Consider the following 19,890-nt stretch of genomic DNA (forward strand, 5'->3'; position numbering starts at 1 on the left):
AACAAGATTATCAGTTTATGCAACATAATCACTTAAAGCTCTCTTAATATGAGCTCTGAGTGAGATGGCATCAGACTTGCAGCTCTTATTCTCAGGGATGAGACAAGAGCTGCAAGTGAGCTGTGACAGTTCATCCCACACAAGTAAACACATCACCTCCCTATGCTTCTGCTTCCTACCATCTGAGAAGTGAAGAAACACATGGTAGATGCACAGGTCCTGCCACGAGGGAGAAGCGTATGGAATGAATACTTGTTCTGTGGTGCTGAGATCTTATACCAACATGGCAGACTCCTGAAAGATTTTGCATCCATGAACTGGAGTTATATCCTAAGTTTAAAAAACACAAATACATTGCTTTCTGCTCATAATTAGTAAGAAAATTATTGAAACAAGGCTTACTAACTCAGCACTGTTTTGGAGCAAATATAACCTTTTAATTCACGTGCCAATAACCCTTCCAATCACAGCTGCTTCCCATTTACACTGCATTCGTCTTTGGCATGAACCTCATCTTTGTTTTTCTACCAAAAAACTCTACTTGGGTCAAAATCTGCACCTGGGCTCTCTGTATATGGTTGCATATGTAAGGTGCTGAGCTTGATGGAACACAGGTGCCATTTGCAAGTACTCCTTACTGATTTCAGTGGAAATTCAGTACCAGGTTCAGAAACATGTCCAATGGAGGTATTCAAGGGAAGAGCACAGGGCTCTATACAAAAGAGAGGGAATCTTCCATGGCAATTTCATCAAATTCCTATACAGTACCATCTAACAGAGACTCACCAGTAGTATTTCACATTGGCAAGGACCAATTTGTGAAACAGAGATAACACTGTAATCTCTTGCTAAAAGCAGCAGAATGATTATCAGTCGCAAAACATAAGCTAAGTTATACAGATCCATTAAAATAAATTGAGATGACTTCAGCACCCATCCTGTGGAATACAAACTTGCAAATTTCAAAGAATCAAAGCAGTATTTGTTCAGGCACTGCTCAAATACTAGTTGAGAACGACACAGTTTCTAGCCACACTGCTGTGTTCCAAGACTCCCTCTTCATTTCTTCAAGTACACACCCGGATGACAGAATTTAAATTTTTGGAGAAGGATACCATGTCAAGCTAACTTTTGACCAACATGGCAATTCTTACACTGCATTACTACTTAACATATTCTTGTCCTGTCCTGAGGGTTGTTTCTGAAAAAGAAGGCAGGTTTCTTAGATGAGACCGATTTTGACGATCAGTGTCTTTCTGATTCCTGAAAACCTCACAACATTTGTGTGTTGTGCAAACATAAAAGATGCAATCTCAGTCTAAAAAATAAAAGTCTTTAAAGATGGTGGCCTGCAAAGTTGCTTCTGGATAGAAAATACAGAAAACTATCAAGCACTGCAGTTTTTAACATAATGTTTAATCAATTATGAAGCTGTGTATCTTCCTACAGAATTCTCGACAATGAGCAGGAACTCTCAACATGCTGCTATATAAATATGATTTATATGCATCAACTTTTTTCACTGTGTTCACTTCTCATTTCAATAGTAAAGCAGCTCTAAGTGTATCTACGTGTGCTCTTATTTACCACTCCTACTTCAGTGTCCTCTATTTTAAATCTGGACAGGGCAATAATTTGTCCTTGATAGGACATAATCTCAGAGCTGAGATTCATATTCTAATGTTGGCAGCATAACAAGTTACCAAGAAGCTGAAAATCATCAAACATGAGCTGCCCGACTACAGTGCAGTATGACTTAGTTTTAAGTGTCAGTGAGAGATGGCTATGCTAAGCTATGTATTCTCATATTAGGGCAATTTAAGAATGTACACAAAATCAATTTACAGCAGTTACTATGTCTCAGTTAACAGAGACAACTAATTATGCTGCCATAATTAACTGTGCACTTGAGCCCTTAATGAAATGTGGCCTACCTGAAGAGATTTTCATGTAAGGATTTCTCACATTGACTCTTTTCTCTTCTGCTTTTATCAATAAACTGAGACACTAAGGCCTCTTCAGAATCCTGTTCTACAATATTACATCTTATCCCTACACTTCTTTAACAGTTAAAAGCATGATCAGTTTCATGGATTGATAACTGAAGATCAAATGAACAGTTGCAAATTCATCTTATTTAAAGGTTAGATCCTATGAAGTATTTCTGCTCTAAAAGTAGGGAAACTAAAACCAACGTTCTTGTATATTAAACAATTTCCCAGCAATGTATTTTTTAAAACACAGGATATGAACAGTCATAACGTGACTTGTATCCATAGATATCTTTAAGAATATTCTCAATTTAACTTAAAAGTGTTAATTATATCAAAGATTCCCTTGATTGCCCTCAAGCTCAGACAGTCTTAAACAGATACATCTGACTAGCATGCAATTTATACATGCTTACACACAACTCTGAATTTTGCTCAGCAGGTGAAGGTGGATCATTGAAAACACTCTGTACAACTAGAAAAAAAAGTGTAACTGTTGAATGCTAGTCTTCTTCACATTTAACTCGTTAAGGATAACTGTAGCCCTTTCCCATGGATACCTTATATAAATCTCGGCTTAGTCTTTTGCATACCCTATTTCTGCTCACCAAAGAAAAAGCATACTTTTATTTATTTATTTATTTATTGAGGAAATCAGAGACCACAAATTCTATTCACAGGAGCTCACAGTAACTCTTTAAAAGGACTCAAATGATCAAGCTTACTTTGATCAGGGATGTGGGATGACAAAATCTGGAAATGTTATAGATTTCTGTTGAGAGTACATAGCTCTTTGTGTAAGAGAGTTCAGTGTCTCTGCATTTTGACTATTAAGGAAAGGGTTAAAAAGTGTTACACTGCATTGCATCAGACACCCTGGATAATACATGAATACAATGAAGAACAATTAATTTGATATTGCATTACTTGGCAATGTCCAAATAACATCAAACTGATCAAATACATTCCAATAGCTGTATTAAAAAAGCTAAAATATGTAAACAAGTCAGTATCCACAAAATATATTTTCTTGTAGAAGCTATGTTTTTCTAATTCATAGGGCACTTCTGTTCCTCTTAATATGTTCAAAGTTATGGCAATATTTTTGGCCTTTCCTCCAGGATATACTGGGCATAACACCATCACACGAACAACTTGACAAGGAGTTCAATTATCTTTCTGCAATGACTGAATTATACTACAGTAAAACTGAAAAAATACTTACGCTCCACAAAGTAAGAACTGGCATCTATCTTCCAGACAATCTGACCACGATGAGAACCATTGACTCCACGGTTCTTGTAGTCCAAAAAGTTTTCAGACAAGACTTCATCTATGAACAAAGAAAACAGTATCACCAACTGTTGTGACAGTATGCATAACAGAGAGTCAGGCTAAAAATACACCTTTGGCTTTACAGAACATACTATGGCTGCTAGACAGCTTGGCACCACATGTTAAGAAATTTGATTTCTCATTTATATTTTAAATAATTCCAGCTCTTCTTAAAATCACAGCTTCATGTGATCACATCGCATTCATTTTCATGGATGTAATTTTGAAAGACACATCCCTATAAAATTCTCAAACATAAAAACATCTTGTTTAATATAGATCAATCCCTATCTAATTAAAAATAATTGTCTAGCCACTACTCCTTGTCCTATAACTGCATACCACTGAGAAGAGCCTAGACACATCCACATGCATTTAGATCTTTATAAAGATTAATGAGATCTCCTTTCAGTCTTCTTTTTCCCAGGCTGTACAGACCCAGGTTACTCAGCCTTTCCTTATAAGGGAGATGCTCCAGGCCCCAAATCATCTTTCTGGCCCTTCGCTGGGCTCCTTCTAGGAGATCCCTGTCTTTTTTGAACTGAGGAGACCAGATCTGGACAGAGTATTCTAAATGTGGCCTCATCAGGGAGAGCAGAGAGGGAGAAAATCTACCTCCTGTGGAAGAAGGAATGGGCAACTCAGAAAGAGTACAGAGAAGTTGTTAACATGTGTAGAGAGAAAATCAGAAAGACAAAAGCCCAGCTGGCCACTGGGATAAAAAGGAACAAGAAACTCTTTTACAAATACATCTACAGTAAGAGGAGGACTTTTTACTGGATGAGGCTGGGAATGTGACCACTGAGGAGAAGGAAAAGGCAGAGGTTCTGAATGCCTTCTTTACATCTGTCTTTAAAGATCAGACTAGTTATTCTCAGGGTTCTCCATTCTCTGACCTGATAGTCTTGGCTGGGGTGCAGACAAAACCCCCCACAATTCAGGAGGAAACAGTCAAAAACCTATTAACTGCAACTGGACTGTCACAAGTCCATGGGGCTGGATGAGATTCACCCGAGAGTGCTGAAGGAACTGGTGGAGGAAATAGCTGGGCTGCTTTCCATCATCTATCAGTGCTCCTTGTTGACTGGTGAAGTCCTTGGCAATGTGACTCCTATCTACAAGAAGAGTTGTAAGGAGGACCCAGAGAACTACAGCCTGACCTCAGTGCCAGGGAAGGCTATGGAGAAGGCTGTCTTGAGGGAGATCATGTGGCATGTGCAGGACAACCAGGGGATCAGGCCCAGCCAGCATGAGTTCACAAAGGGCAGGTCCTGCTTGACCAACCTGATCTCCTATGATCTAGTGACTCGTCCTGTGGATGAGGGAAAGGCTGTTGATGTAGTCTACCTAGACTTCAGCAAGGCCTTTGTCACTGTCTCCCACAGTGTCCTGCAGAAGCTGGCAGCCCATGGCTTGGACAGGTACACTCTTGGCTGGGTAAGGAACTGGCTGGAGAGTGGTGGTGAATGCAGCTAAATCCAACTGGTGACCAGTCATAAGAGGTATTCCCCAGGATTCGGTGTTGGGGCCTGTCCTCTCCAGTATCTTTATTGATGACCTGGATGAGGGCAATGAGTGTACCCTCAGTAAATTTGCAGATGACACCAAGTTGGCTGGAAGTGTGGATCTGCCTGGGGGTAGCGAGGCCCCTCAGAGGGATCTGGACAGGCTGGATAGGTGGGCAGAAGCCAATGGGATGAGGTTCAACAAGACCAAATGCCGGGTCCTGCACTTTGGCCACAACAACCCCAGGCTAGAGGCAGAGTGGCTGGAAGACTGTATAGAGGAAATGGACCTGGGGCTATTGATTGATGCTCAGCTGAACATGAGCCAGCAGTGTGGCCAGGTAGACAAGAAGGCCAACAGCATCCTGGCCTGTATAAGAAACAGTGTTGCAGTGTTGCCAGCAGGAACAGGGCAGCGATTGTCCCCCTGTAGTCACCTCTGGTGAGGCTGCACCTCGAGTACTGTGTCCAGTTTTGGGCCCCTCACTGCAAGAAAGACATTGAGGCCTTGGAGCACGTTCAAAGAAGGGCAACAAAGCTGGTGAGGGGTCTGGAGCACAGGCCATATGAAGAGCAGCTGAAGGAGCTGGGATTGTTTGAAGTGGAGGCTCAAGGGAGACCTTACTGCTGTCTATAACTACCTGGAGGTAGATTGTAATGAGCTGGGGGTCAGCCTCTTCTCTCGTGTAACCAGTGATAGGACTAGAGGGAATGGCTTCAAGCTGCGCCAGGGGAGATTCAGGCTGGACATTAGGAAATGCTTTCTCTGAAAGTGTGGTCAGGCAGTAGAACGGGCTGCACAGGGAGGTGGTGGAGTCACCGACCCTGGAGGTGTTCAAGGAACATTTGGATGTCGTGCTGAGGGACATGGTTTAGTGGAAGCTATTGGTAATGGGTGGATGGTTGGACTGGATGATCTTTTAGGTCTTTTCCAACCTTGGTGCTTCTTTGATTCTGTGAGTATCACCTCCCTCGATCTACAGGCCATGCTCATTTTTATTCACTGCTGGATACTGATTGCCTTCTTGGCCACAAGGTCACACTGCTGGCTCACAGCCAAGCTGTAGTGCACCAGAATACCCAGGTCCTTCCTTAAAAAGCCATGACTGATAGCAAAGTGCTGACCAGTTTAAGCTTTTTGGGACACTTGGAGGTTGTCAGGCTACCATGCTAATTTTCAAAGATGTCTGTAGCAACGAGTAAGCTATAAAAAGTTGCTGACAGCTTTCAGGCTGAAGGTTGAGAAAGCAATTGCTTTGCATGCAAAGGGCTGTGTGCAAATAACAGGCAGTGAGTCTGAAGTGCAGCCTTCTGACTATACACACTGATTAATTTTTAGTTTGCTTTCAAATTTCAATTTAGACTGTGTCAGCTAACTGTTTTCAAGACAAATCTGCAAGCCCTATCTAGTACAGGGCAGCAAACACACTCTGGCCTCAAGGTGAGGGTCTGCTTCCTGATGGTCTTTCATTCAACTGATGAACCACTAGTAAACCCTGAATTGGCTCCTGCTTGCTTGTGCTTTTAAACTAGCTTTCAAGCCAACAACAAATGCAGATATAATCACCATACCAAAACAGAGTGTATGGTTTTGATCATTAGTAAATGAAAACAGCACAACAAAAAATAAAACACACATTTACAGACCATTAGAGACTTAGGGGAAGAGGCTTGAGGCAAGTTGGAATGGCTGCATACTCCAGAGGCTGAAGCAACGGCCCTGCTGGTAATGTTATATCTCCCTGTCATGGCCTTGCTACTCAGCTTCACGGACTTGCCGTGGGCTGTTAAAACACTGAATCAAGTGGAAGGCTGAGATCTCTCTTCACAGGAATCAGTGAGCAACCACATTTCATCAATGAAGGCAGCTCTAATTTTGACAGAGACTTGTAGAAACAACCCCTAATGGAGTCAGCCTCACAGATAAGAAAGTCCTAGGTGGGTGATGCAATTCTGTTCCAAAGACAATTACATTCATATTTGGTCACAAAAACCTAAGGAAAAATATGATATACTAAATTCTTTATTAGAATATATCAACATTAACATGACATGAATAAAATATATTCACATAAACATGGCATGAATCACTTAATTACCACATAAGTAAAAAAATGAAAAAGATCCCACCATAATGAAAAACACCATGTCTGAGAATGGAGTGATGATGTGACAAGTTGCAGAGCTCCACAGACCATCTGAGGCCAGCTCTGATCAGGCTGCTTGGACACCTGGAGCAGCATGAGGTGGTGTAGAGACATGAAAGCAATGCCTGAAACTACCATGGCCACTACCATGAATGCTGAGCTCGCCACACTGATATAGACTTTGAAATAACCTCCAGAAACAAGACAAACAATACAAAGTAATAAACACATTGCCAGAGAGGTCTATGTCAATGGTTCTATATCTGTCATATAGAACCAAGCACAGCACTTTTGAAGGCAGTTGATTGGCATACAGCCAAGACACTTCAAGAGCAAGGTATTATTTGAGTATATATATGTAAAGAGCAACATATTATTCAACTGCACATAAAAGTTAAACAGATAAGACTTTTAAAATTGAAGAAAACTTCACGTTCACTGAAAGAATAAAGCAGCAGGCACATACCAATGTTATTACTTCAGTTTTACAAAGCTACGCTACTGAAGGAAGAAGATAAGTGGGCTACCAATACTGAACTATTTAGTGTTGCTCTCTTGAGGGATTTACAAAAGAAAACCTTTTAAAGAGATTGTTAATGATTGCAATGGATAACTATAAACAGCAGTGTTTTCTGCAGTACATTTTCCCTTTGTTGACTTGCTAATTGTCAATAATTGTTTCACTATTGCATCTCTTGCTCTTTGTAGAAGTGGAAATTTTTAATCACATTTACACAGTACTTTCCTGTGGTAACCTTCCAAACTCTGGTACAACTTCTCCTCTTCATTTGTATTTTATAAATCATTTTGTCTTCTTTTAAATGTCAAATTACATTTAAAAGGGGTAGAAAAGTATTTATCTTTGACTGCTTCAGTAAGGACCACCCTAGATATAGATTATCCAATATTATCCACTTTATTCTGGGAAGCAAAAGCACCTGAGAAGATTTAAATGTGTGAGCTGTGCTCTTTGGTCTGGCAGAGAAAATGCTTTATACTTAAAGGTGACCTTATACCATAATGTTGTGCTGAGTTGGAGCCTGCAACCCTGACTACATACACAGGACATCCTTTATTTCAGTCTTGATGCTTTCTAGTTTCATCTCTTGTGATGTTTGTTTTTCATATTTAGATTCTGGAAGCTGCTGGAGAGGCTCCAATGCCTGCCACATTATTAAGATGCATGACTAATTACTGTTTTTCAAGATATACTGTTTATAAAATATCATTCTTGCTTAAGAAGGCTTAGCTGAGCTAAACAGGGGGGCTTTGTTTAATAAATCACAGATATTTTAGGCCAGAGTTTAGTGGCACAAGAGATCCCAGAATCTGGTTTAAAATGCTATATTCACACATACTATCTGTCAGGGCCAGCTGGCTCACACACAGGATTGGTTGTTGTCTGCTTCCCACAGCTGGCATAATGGTTACACAAGCTCTGTGTTGCAAAATCTCTCTAATTTGACAGAGATGTCAACATCTGCCCATACCCAAACCAAATCATATTTATATTGCAAGATGAGCCAGTGGGGATATCTACAGAGAGCCCTCTCCTTTTTGTAGGCACTGGCAGAAAGCTTGGCAGGCCAAGCTAAGAAAAAAGACTGCTGTTCAACTGCATGCTCAAGTTAGAAGGAGAACACAGGAAAGGAAGAAGCAGGCTGCTCTACAGCTATAGCTAACGGGTGAAGATATGAGAAAGAAGAGACCAACTGTTCTTGCCGACAAACTGATGTATCCACACTACTGCCTGCCAGGAGAAAGGAATGTTCAGAATGGACAATGTACAATGGAAAAGTTCAGGTAGCACAGTGTGCCATGGAAAGCATAGAGATATTTACTCACAGACAGCAGCCACTGATAAAATACAGGCTTAGGCAGTAGAAGGAGTGCCTTAAGGTAAATTTCCAGCATTCTGCGATATGCAGGTCACCCAAGCAGGAGCAGATCCTTTCAGTAACCCCCTGACACACCATACATTTTGTGCTACAGGAAAAAAAAACAGCATGCTGGTACTGCTTGTTTAGCTCTTACAAAACAGAGAAGCTTGCTATCTGAATGGTAAGTGACCAGAGCAAGAATGAAAGGAATTCGTAATTAAATTTATAATGACAGTAAAACATATTTATGAATCTTGTGATTTAAAAATCCAGTATGTAGATCCTTCTTCCAGTCAGATGCCCTGCCTGTACACTTTGAAAAACATGGTACCTTCTTCTTCCAGAGAAAGAAAACCATATTTTCAGTCCAGTAGAAATTTAAAGATAGCTGGGATTTCTGAACCAAACAAAATTAACCTCTAGAAAAATACATGCAGGTCCAAATGGGAAATCCTTTAGTTTTTGAAGGGGTGTATTTTTGAAAGGTGAAAATATGAAAATAACAGTAGTTGAAACTGTTCGGGAGACTGGAATATACAAACACCTTCTATCAATCAGATTTAGTTGGCAAGTGATACTACACTAGGCATGCTACTCACCAGATGCAAATATTAAGCATATAGCACATTGAGAAATAAAGCAGTGTATGTAAAATAGACAGCTGTCTAGATCACTATATATATATGCATATGTTTGTGTTTGTGTGTACGTATATAAACACACATATAGCAGTCACAACATACCATATGTAAGTGTGGAGATGACACAACACCAGAATAGAAAATAGGTACGTACAAAGTAAAAAGAACACAGAATCACAGAATGACCCGGGTTGGAAGGGACCTCAAGGATCATGTAGTTCCAACCCCCCTGCCTAGCAGGGCCACCAAACATACACATTTACTAGATCAGGTTGCCCAGGGCCCCGTCCAACCTGGCCTTGAACACCTCCAAGGACGGGGCATCCACAACCTCCCTGGGCAGCCTGTTCCAGGGCCTAACCACTCTCCTAGTAAAGAACTTCCCCCTAACATCCAACCTAAATCTTCCCTCCTTCAACTTGGATCCATTTCCCCTAGTCCTGCTGTTGTCAGCCCTTTCAAAGAGTTTACTCCCCTCCTGGGTGTAGGTTCCCTTCAGGTATTGAAAGGGTGCAACGAGGTCACCCCGCAGCCTTCTCTTCTCCAGGCTGAACAAGCCTAACTCCCTCAGCCTGTCCTCATAGGGGAGGTGCTCCAGGCCTCTGATCATCTTTGTGGCCCTCCTCTGGACCCTTTCCAAAATCTCTCTGTCTTTCTTGTACTGAGGGCTGCACACCTGGACACAGTACTCCAGATGGGGCCTCACAGGAGCCGAGTAAAGAGGGACAATCACCTTCCTATCCCTGCTGACCACCCCTCTCCTGATGGAGCCCAGGATCCCATTTGCTTTTCGAGCTGCCAGAGCGCACTGCTGACTCATGTTAAGTTTCTCGTCCATCAGGACCTTCAGGTCCTCTGCTGAGTTGCTCTCAAGGATTATTCCTCCCAGCCTGTACAGGTGCCTGGGGTTCTTCTGGCCCAAGTGCAAAACCTTGCACTTTGCTGTGTTGAACCTCATTAGGTTCACCTGAGCCCAGCTTACCAGCCTGTTGAGGTCCCTCTGAGGCCTCCACCTGGACATAGAGCCATTGATCACCACCCTCTGTCTGCGGCCTTTCAACCAATTGCTTATCCATCGAGTTGTCCACCCATCAAATCCACTTCCCTCCAATTTGGAGATGAGGATGTGATGGGGGACCATGTCAAAGGCCTTGCTCAGGTCCAGGTAAATGACATTGGTCGCTTTCCCTTTGTCCACCATCGCCGTCACTCCATCATAGAAGGCCACAAGATTAGTTAAGCATGACCTTCCCCTGGTGAAGCCGTGCTGGCTGTCTCGGATCACATGCTCATTCTTTATGTGATCGAGCATGTTGTCCAGGAGGATCTGTTCCATGATCTTCCCAGGCACGGAGGTGAGACTCACCGGCCTGTAGTTCCCCGGGTCCTCCCTGCTCCCCTTCTTGTATATGGGAGTGACGTGACCCTTCCTCCAGTCATCCAGGACCTCACCTGACAGCCACAACTTCTCAAATATGATGGAGAGCGGCTCGGCAACCACCTCAGCCAGCTCCTTCAGGACCCTTGAATGCATGCCATCTGGCCCCATAGACTTGTACTCATTCAGTCTAAGGAGGCTCTCTTGGACTTGCTCTGCCCTTACAGAGGGGAGGGATTTACCTCCTTGGTCCCCACATAGAGGTTTGGGGATGCAGGGCTTAGGGACGTGAAAAAGACTAGAATCCTGGCCACCAGTGAAGACTGAGGTGAAGAACTCATTCAGCACCTCAGCTTTCTCTTCATCTGCTGAAGCCAGTTCTCCTTTTAAATATACCAAAGTAGGTATGCCCATTTTGGTCTGTCTCTTCTGGCCAATGTATCTGTAGAAGGTTTTCTTATTGTTTTTCACATCCCTTGCCAAGTTCAGTTCTGCCTGCACCTTGGCTTCCCTGATCCCACGTCTGCAAGTCTGGATGGCATCTCTGTATTCTTCCCAGGTGACACAGCCTTGTTTCCAGAGCTTGTACACTCCTTTCTTCACCCTCAGTTCTCTCAGCAGGTCCTTGCTGAGCCATGCCGGTTTCCTACCTCGCCTGCCCACTTTCTTATTCAGAGGAATGGAGACATTTTGTGCTTCCAGGAGGGCATCTTTGAAGAGCAGCCAGCTCTCCTCAACATCCTTGTCTTTGAGGGCAGCGTGCCAGGGGATCTTGGCCAGCAATCCATTGATTATCTGGAAGTCTGCTCCTCTAAAGTTCAGCATCCTGATCCTGCTCTTTGCCAGGACCACAACACTTGAGATCACAAACTCAACCAGGGCATGGTCGCTGGAGCCCAGGCAGCCTCCAATCTTGATGCCTTTGATGATCTCCTCAGCGTTGGTGAGCAGCAGGTCCAGCAATGCTTCACCTCTGGTCAGACTGTCCAATACATGAACCAGAAAGCTATCATCAATGGATTCCAAGAGCCTTCTGGAGCTCTTGCAGCTCGCCATGTGGTTTTCCCAATGGATGTCCGGATGGTTGAAGTCCCCCACCAGGACAAGAGCCCATGAGCCAGACACTCATGATTTTTATTGGTAATTCTAATGACAAAGGAATGGAGCTTAAAAACATGTTGCATCTTAATTTTCAAAGGTAAACGGCAAAATGCCTCATTTCACCTGTAGACAGAAAGAAGAGCAGAGATATTGCTGCTCCCTTTCATATATTTTATCCAGCAGCTAATGGCTTTTGACACTTTTTCCAGTGAAGCACTGTAACGCATCTCCCTACCTCTATTTCTGAAATAAGACTAACCTTTACACTAGCTCTGTGCTTAGCTGGCAATTCTTACTATAACCTGGATTTGGGCCCACCTGACTGAATGCAAACACTTTGCAACCACCTTCAGATCTGAAGCTTCATTTGCTCAGATGGAAAATGGGTAGCTAATTTAGAAAACTGTCACGTGAAGAAGCATTCAGGATGCACTACTCTTTGAATGTCAGCTGGAGACAGTGACTGTGCAGGCAGTTGAAGTGGGCTGGAGGGATTGCTGGCAGAAGCAGCTCTCTGCCTGCCCTGCTCTTGGGCACAGAGGTGCCAGCCAGCCAACAGGCCTTGAGAAGTGAAGTGGCTGCAGACCTCCAAAGCTATGTCAGGGCTCAAGCAGAGGCAGGCAAGCCTCCAGCACCTCACATCTCTTTGGAGGAAAAAGGGAAGGTGATGAATGAGTAGATGCTGGGCTGCAGGGGCCTGAGAAGCAGACAAAAGGACCAAGGCACTTAATTATTACATTAGCAAGTGCTTTGGGAACCAGCAGCAATTCTAACAAACTGCTTCTTTTTACTGAAACAAATACCTCCAAGTACAGCCTTTACTGCTAAAAATATTCCACGCTGTTGCTTCCATGCTGAGAGATCCCAGCATATTTTACAAGTGCTCTGTAGTGAGATAAAGAGTTATCATCAAAGAAAGCTATCTTTCAGATGAAAGACAGTAAACAACTGACAAAAAGCACGCTGTTTTTCAGTGGATTAGGAAAAATTGATAAAAGCCACCCCTCAAAAAGGTCTGTAAAAAATGCCACAGAAAGTTCAGATGCCATCAGCGGGACTTCGGTATTTGAAAGCTTGTCTGAAATACCCAAAGAGAAACAAACAGAGCTGATACATCTTCCTCAGAAGAACTGAGGTAGTACAAAGTACAAACAGCAGAGTGATCCTTTTGGTCAGTTAGGGTTAAAGGGGGAAGTGAAAGTGAAAAAAATACTTCCGATACAGTATTTAGCTGATAAGTATGATGAGTCTATCTTTCCATACTCTCCAAGGACAACAATTGCAGAATAATCTGGGCTACATTCAAATAAAAAAAATACCTAGCACTAGAGAGGAACACAATGTCAGACAGTTTCCCAAACTTGGTACAGCACTCCAGTCTCTTATCCATCATTAATTTGATTTAACACTGCATGCTACAACACTTGCTTTCTATACACTTAATGCAATTATTGCACAAAAAAAGAAAGCACACTTCATGTCTTGACCCTTTATAAATAAGAAATGCTGCAGTGCTGAAATTACAGAAGGCTTTACAGTCCTTAGTTGAACAAATCTGCTTTAGTTTAAAATTTAAAAGTGCTTCTGGTCAGTATGCATGTCTGTACTATAATCATACATAAGCATACTCAGGAAAATGCTTTTAAACATGTTTTCTATCTAGCTCTGGTTGATCTATTTTGCAGTCTGCATAGAAAGCTGGGAAAGGGACACTGTGAAGCATAGAATAACCTAAAACTATTCTGTAAGATAACACAAGTGTGAGCTATGGGTAAGCTTTCTATTTTTTCAGTTTCTTCTCTTTCCTCCCAATTTATCATTTGAAGAGGAATGTAAAATTATGACAAATTTCTTATTTACAGAGATACCACAATAAAAGTTCACAAATAATGCCTGTAATTACAGGAGTTGATGTTTCCACTGACTTCAACAGCAATGGATCAGGTTCTAATCTGGATCAAAAAAATACCATAAATTCTGATGCCTTTTTATTTATGTATAAGGCGAAAATACAATACTGTTCTGGTAAATGCAGAGCTTGTGTAAAATTCAGCCTGATGCAATTGTTCCCTTCATTTTAAATTATGCATTGCATTATTGTATCTCAGTTCAGAGTGCTTTTGGTGAAGGTATAGTAACATGACAAAAGGACAATGACCATACTGCAAGTTACAGCATCCAATCCCCTGTAATTTCATCCAGAGAAGATTGGTAGAAAAATAAAGATCTAATTCTTCACTGGTGTTGAAAGCTCAGTCCTTGATCTAAGAGCTACGTACATGCTTTAACTACAGGAGTGGCTCCGTTTTAATTCCACAAAAATTACTTTTCTTTAATTGGGTAGGGGGTAAGTTCAGAAGTAAAAAATGTGAACAGTGAGTGGAGAGCAACCATGAGCAGAAGGTGCAACAAGAGAAAGACCAGAGGAATGCTGAGGTAGGAAGAGAAAGGATCATATTAAAATGAAGAAAGGGTTGGCAAAGTTGCAACAATTCTTGGTCACCAAGGACAGGCTATGAAGTATACCTGTACTGCTATTTCAGCTATGTCGGGAATGGAACTTGGCAAAAATAACAAGAAAGGATTCTATAAGAGATAGGCAAAGGAGAGCGTATTCCTTCCGATAATTGAAAAGGGAGAACAGGTTTGAACTGACATGGAAAACGCAGAGCTGCTCAAGTTCACTGTCCCAGTTACCACTGGCACTCAGGCTTCTGAAGTCTCTCATGTCTCTGAACCTTTGAGTGGAGGTCAGGAGAGCAGAGTCCCTCCCAGTGTCCAAGCAAGTCTAAGATCACCTCAGGAAGGAAGGGCAACTGATGTCATCTACCTGGACTTGTGAAAGGCCTCTGATATGGTCCCACACCACATGCTTATCTCTAAATTGGAGAGAGATTTGAAGACTGGACTACTTGATGGATAAAGAATTAGCTGGATGGTCACAGCCAGAGGCTTGTGGTCAACAGCACTGTATTCAGGTGGAGGCTGGTCACAAGTGGTGACCCCCAGGGGTGAGTCTTGGGACAGGTGCTACTTAACATCTTTATCAGTCACACAGACAGTGGGATTGAGTGCACCTTCAGCAAGTTTGCAGATGACACGAAGCTGAGTGGTACAGTTGATACAATAGAAAGAAGGAACACCATCCAGAGGGAACTGAAAAGTGGGCTTGAAAAGTGGGCCCATGAGAACAAGAACCTAATGAGGTTCAACAAGGTCAAGTGCGAAGTGCTGCACTTGGATCATGGCATTCCCAGGTATATGTACAGACTGGGACAAGAACTCATTGAGAGCAGCCTTGCAAAGGATTCGAGTGTCCTGGTTGAATAGAAGCTGGACGTGAGTCAACAGCATGCACCTGCAGCCCTGGAAGACCAACTGTATGCCTGGTTGCACCAAAAAAAGGGGATCAGCCCCTGTGAGGCCTCATCTAAAGTACTGCATTCCAGCCCTGGGGACCCCAGCACAAGAAAAAGTTGTTGGGATGGGTCCAGAGAAGGGCCATGAGCCATGAGGTCTTGGAGCACCTCTCCTGTGAAGAAAGATTGGGGGTACTGTGCTTATTCAACCTAGATAAGAGAAGGTACTGAGCAGACATCACTGAGGCCTTCTAATACTTAAAAGGAGCTTATAATCGGGAAGGGGACACAATTTTTATACACTCTGATAGTGGTAGAAGGAAGAATTGTTTAAAACTAGAAGAGGAGAGATTTAGATTAGAGGTTAGGGGAAAAATTTTGTCCAGAAGGTGGTGAGGTGCTGGAACAGGGTGTCCAAAGAAGTTGTAATGCCCCAACCCTGAAGGTATTCAAAGCCAGGCTGGATGCGTCCCTGCAAAGCCTGATCTTGCGCATGATTTAGAGGTTAACAACCATGCTCACGGCAGGGGAATTGGAACTAGACTGATGTTTTAGGACCCCTCCAACCCAAGCCATTCCATGATTCTACAATTCTATGTCTGTCCCAGATACCGATTTCCAGTTTAATCCTCCTGGACTTTCAGATATCTTCTCATAATCATGACAGATGGGACACATCTGGCTTTTTGTACAGCAACAACTATACTTTAGCTATGCATTGCACAATTTTCTCCACACTTAATGACATTTAGCTTTCACTCTAAAGTGAAAATGGGAGAGAGGATCACAAAAATGATCATGAATACCTCAGTGCATGATGAAATCAGAAGACACACAACATTTGGTGAGATATAACATAAAAGAGCTTTTTGTTGTTGGTTTGGTGTTTTTTTTCTTTCTTTCTTTATTTTATTTTTCTTTTCAGTTCTTAATATATTAACCAATTCAAAGTTCTTGACATCAGTGGAAGCCTTGCCAGTACAATTAGGAAAATGTTGATTAGGAGAAAACACTGAGCCCATGAAATTGCTTAAGGATAATACGATAAGGGATGTTACAGGCCTAAGGCAATATAAGAAAATGATATAAAGAGATACAGGAAGATCTAAAATGAAAACAAGAATGGGAGAAATAATTTGCAGTACTTAAAAAATGGACTTTTAGCAATGTTGACAGACGTAACTGTGGAGAGCAAACTGATTTGGAGATTGTGATCTGATACAGCAGCAAAAGAAAAGCTCCACATAACTCAGACATGTGCACTGAAGTATGATGTTGTAAAGAATCTCTTGAGAATCTTGAGTGATTTTATCTGAAAAATGGCATTCAATTATAAGTTTATTATAAAGTAGAAATTCAGTGAGGAAACAAATGTCTTTAGGGCTGGCAAGATCTATGGATGAGAAAAGATAAAGAAAGCTAAATGTAATCATTACAGTCATCATAAAGGACTATGGGGATATTCAAATATTATGAACAGTGCACTTAAGTGTTTCAAACACTAAGGAGTGAGAAGAATGATTTAGTTTGGTTTAGAAAACTAAGATGACATACACATGCTGAACCTTCAGAAAGCAAGTTCTTTGGATTAACTCTTGTTGGATTAAGCTTCATCATGTTGAGAGTTACATTTGTGCATCCCAGTGTTTATGCTGTGATTGAATCTACGCAGTCAGTGGTCTTTAATTGTTCCGTGGATCAAGCATTTTTGAGGACTGAGGCCATAAACTGACTTTTGGTATTCTCTGACTTTCTGATTTCTTCAAAACTGTTTTAGTGAGTGGTCATTACTGTCTTAATTACTAGTGCAGTATATATAGCAATGTGGGTCCCAGAGCACAGAAGCAGTTTTATCCATGGACATAAGGATGCTGGAAATCACAAAGGCCTGAATCTGGTATGCTCCTTGACTGTATTATTTCCCTCTCCAGATATTAAAGGTGACAGTTGAACTGGAAGACTTTTCTGGAAACTCATGTGGAAGGTTTCAAAATACCACAGCTATCATTTCGTGCAGAAATACTAAAGGAAAATGGAAATCTTTCAGCACGTAGTACACACGTCTCTACAGGAGCTTTATAATACTAACATTACTAACAACAGATAAATACAGACACAAACCTTGGAGCGCTAAGAAGGGATAACGGATCAGAAGCTGTAGTTAATATGCATGTAGTTAATATGCAGAAATCCTTGAGTGCATCTATCTATAAGAAGTGAAACTGAATCAAATGCTAACTGCTAGTGACATACACAGTGGGTCTGGAAATGAAACATGCTGGTTTTGTGGGACAAAGTGGTCCACTAGATACAGAACTGCAAAGTACAAAAAAGTTACTCAGTCTGAAAAGACAAGTCACTCCCATGAGATCCAAGAGTAGCCAGGGGAGTGCAAGCCAGGTGGAAACAAAGAACTCATATGTAATGTTCCTGCCAAAGCATACAATATCTCTTACCTCTACTGTTCAGCATTTGAGTAGAGATTTTATTGTTTATTACGTCAGGTTTGCTCCTCTAACACTTTTTCTTCCTGAAATAAAAGGTGCTATGCTTTGTGAAAGCTTTGTGGCCAGCGGCCACTGCCCTTTTACAGAGGGACTAGAACTGCAGGTGTCAAGCAGTAAAGCAGGTGTCAAGTAAATTTGCAGACATGCTCACAGCAAATCAAGGCAGCTAGCCACAGCCCAGAGAGACCAAATACAAGATAAGCCATCAAGGAGAAGTAATAAGGAAGAGCATGATCTGATATTAGGCTATAAAAGGATCAGAAAGGTGACAACCCCAGGATATAACATCCAAGAAACAACAAAATTAACAGCTTAGAAGCAGGCACATTGTGCTTTCTTTTAGTGATGGCTGTATCTCAGGTAAAGAGGTAAAGCAACCAGTGTGTAAATGCACAGAGTGAGATGAAGTCAGGGATTAGAACTGCAATGCAGAGACCCACAATTCCTAGTCTTATGTGTACATTACCACTTCTATGACATTTTCAATCTTTGCTGGCCATACGTGACACTCTGTTCATACGTGCTGAATGTTTGATAAAATAGCTGTACAAACAAGTTCTGGTCCAAACTCAACTGCAGGAAAAATATATGGCTCTTTCTATTTGATTCAGTAGGCAATACAGGCACACAAGGCCCTCCAAGCCTAATCTGCAAAATGTTTAAATAAATGTTTAGATAGCATTAATGAGATTTCTTGGGTTATGGTGCATTTTGCCTTTCTGGGAGAGAAATAACATAAAAGGCTAAAATAGCAGAGCAACACCTTACTCTAAAGCTAAACTTCAGTTATTAATCAGGTCAAAGCATTTGACCTAGTTTACTTACATACATTTGAGAACTACTGCATATAAGTAATATTAGCACTGATTAATTCCTAAAGTCAGCGTGCACAGACACCAGAGCAAACAATTCTTTCCAAGTTTGATTTAAACATTTCTCACTAGGTACTCTACATCAGATATAGAGATGATGACAGATGTGAAATCAAGTAGTGGCTAAAATGTTACTGCATTAATTATAAGATAGCTCTTCAAAGGAGCTGCCAGAAGCCCATATTAGTTTATTTAAGAGACTTCACACTGTAGCAAATAGTAAAGGTAAAAACAGAAGAAGAGAAAACTGGTAAATAACTGCAAGTATTATATTCCATCTATCTCACAGTACTATCTAAATGATAGATCATTTAAAAATATATATTTAAAAATCACTATCAATTATTCATAACTTTGTTTTGGCTTAATCTTTCTTTTCAATGTTTGTTTTCTTTACTCAGAGCTTGTCTGTAAAAAAAGCTCATAAACTCCAGGGATTTCTAAATAGAAACAAAGCTGTGTTATCATTCAAATTTCTCAGAGAACTCTTTTTGGCTGTTTACAGTGGACATGTTTCTGAAATACTGATGGTATTCAAAATGCTATACCTCCCTTGAGGGAATACACATGCAAATATCAGGTGAGTTGTCACAGAATTCAGATATTCCACTGTCTAGCTTTGAGCTGATATATGCTACTATGGGAAGTTAGACTATCTCCAGACTTCTAGCTTAGCAAGGATGAAATTTAATTCCTACTCCTGAGGGCACAATATGTCTTAAGCACCCAGGAAGGCTTGTTTTTCAAAGTCCCATATTTTCTGTCATCTTACCATGGCTAATCTTAAATTGCATTAAAGTAACAAGACCTATATTTGAACAGAGTCAACATTTACTAATCTCCTTTCAACTGAAGAGATTTTCTTATGACCCTTCAATAAAATCAGGTAGGTGTGTACAAATGTTTTCATGAACTTACAGGGCAGATATCATCAATAATATTTTTTGGCATTAAATACATAGGCACCATATTTTACACTGTTTTACACAAGAGTGGCTGCCTAGTCAATTTCCTAAGGGCACAAGCAAGTTAACTCCAAGAATCAGTTGTAAATTCAGCTTTCACCTGCTTCTGCAAAGCCTGTTCGGACATCCTTACAAATCTGCAAATGGATTGAAGCGGAAAAGAACGGATACCTTCACTTTTTATAAAAGTAACTGTGGCACAAGTAGCC

General features: G+C 41.3%; 1 protein-coding gene across 13 annotated transcripts in view; it reads right to left on the reverse strand.

Moving 5' to 3' along the window:
- The window catches only part of HECW1 (HECT, C2 and WW domain containing E3 ubiquitin protein ligase 1), a 233,504-nt gene that overhangs the window by 133,364 nt on the left and 80,250 nt on the right, over positions 1-19,890 (reverse strand). For all 13 annotated transcript variants that reach the window (XM_072330283.1, XM_072330275.1, XM_072330282.1 and 10 more), the window contains one exon: positions 3,217-3,324. In XM_072330283.1, coding sequence (XP_072186384.1) covers positions 3,217-3,324 — 108 coding nt within the window. The remainder of the gene's footprint in view (positions 1-3,216; positions 3,325-19,890) is intronic.

Source organism: Excalfactoria chinensis, chromosome 2 (assembly GCF_039878825.1).
Source record: "Excalfactoria chinensis isolate bCotChi1 chromosome 2, bCotChi1.hap2, whole genome shotgun sequence".
NCBI lineage: Eukaryota > Metazoa > Chordata > Aves > Galliformes > Phasianidae > Excalfactoria > Excalfactoria chinensis.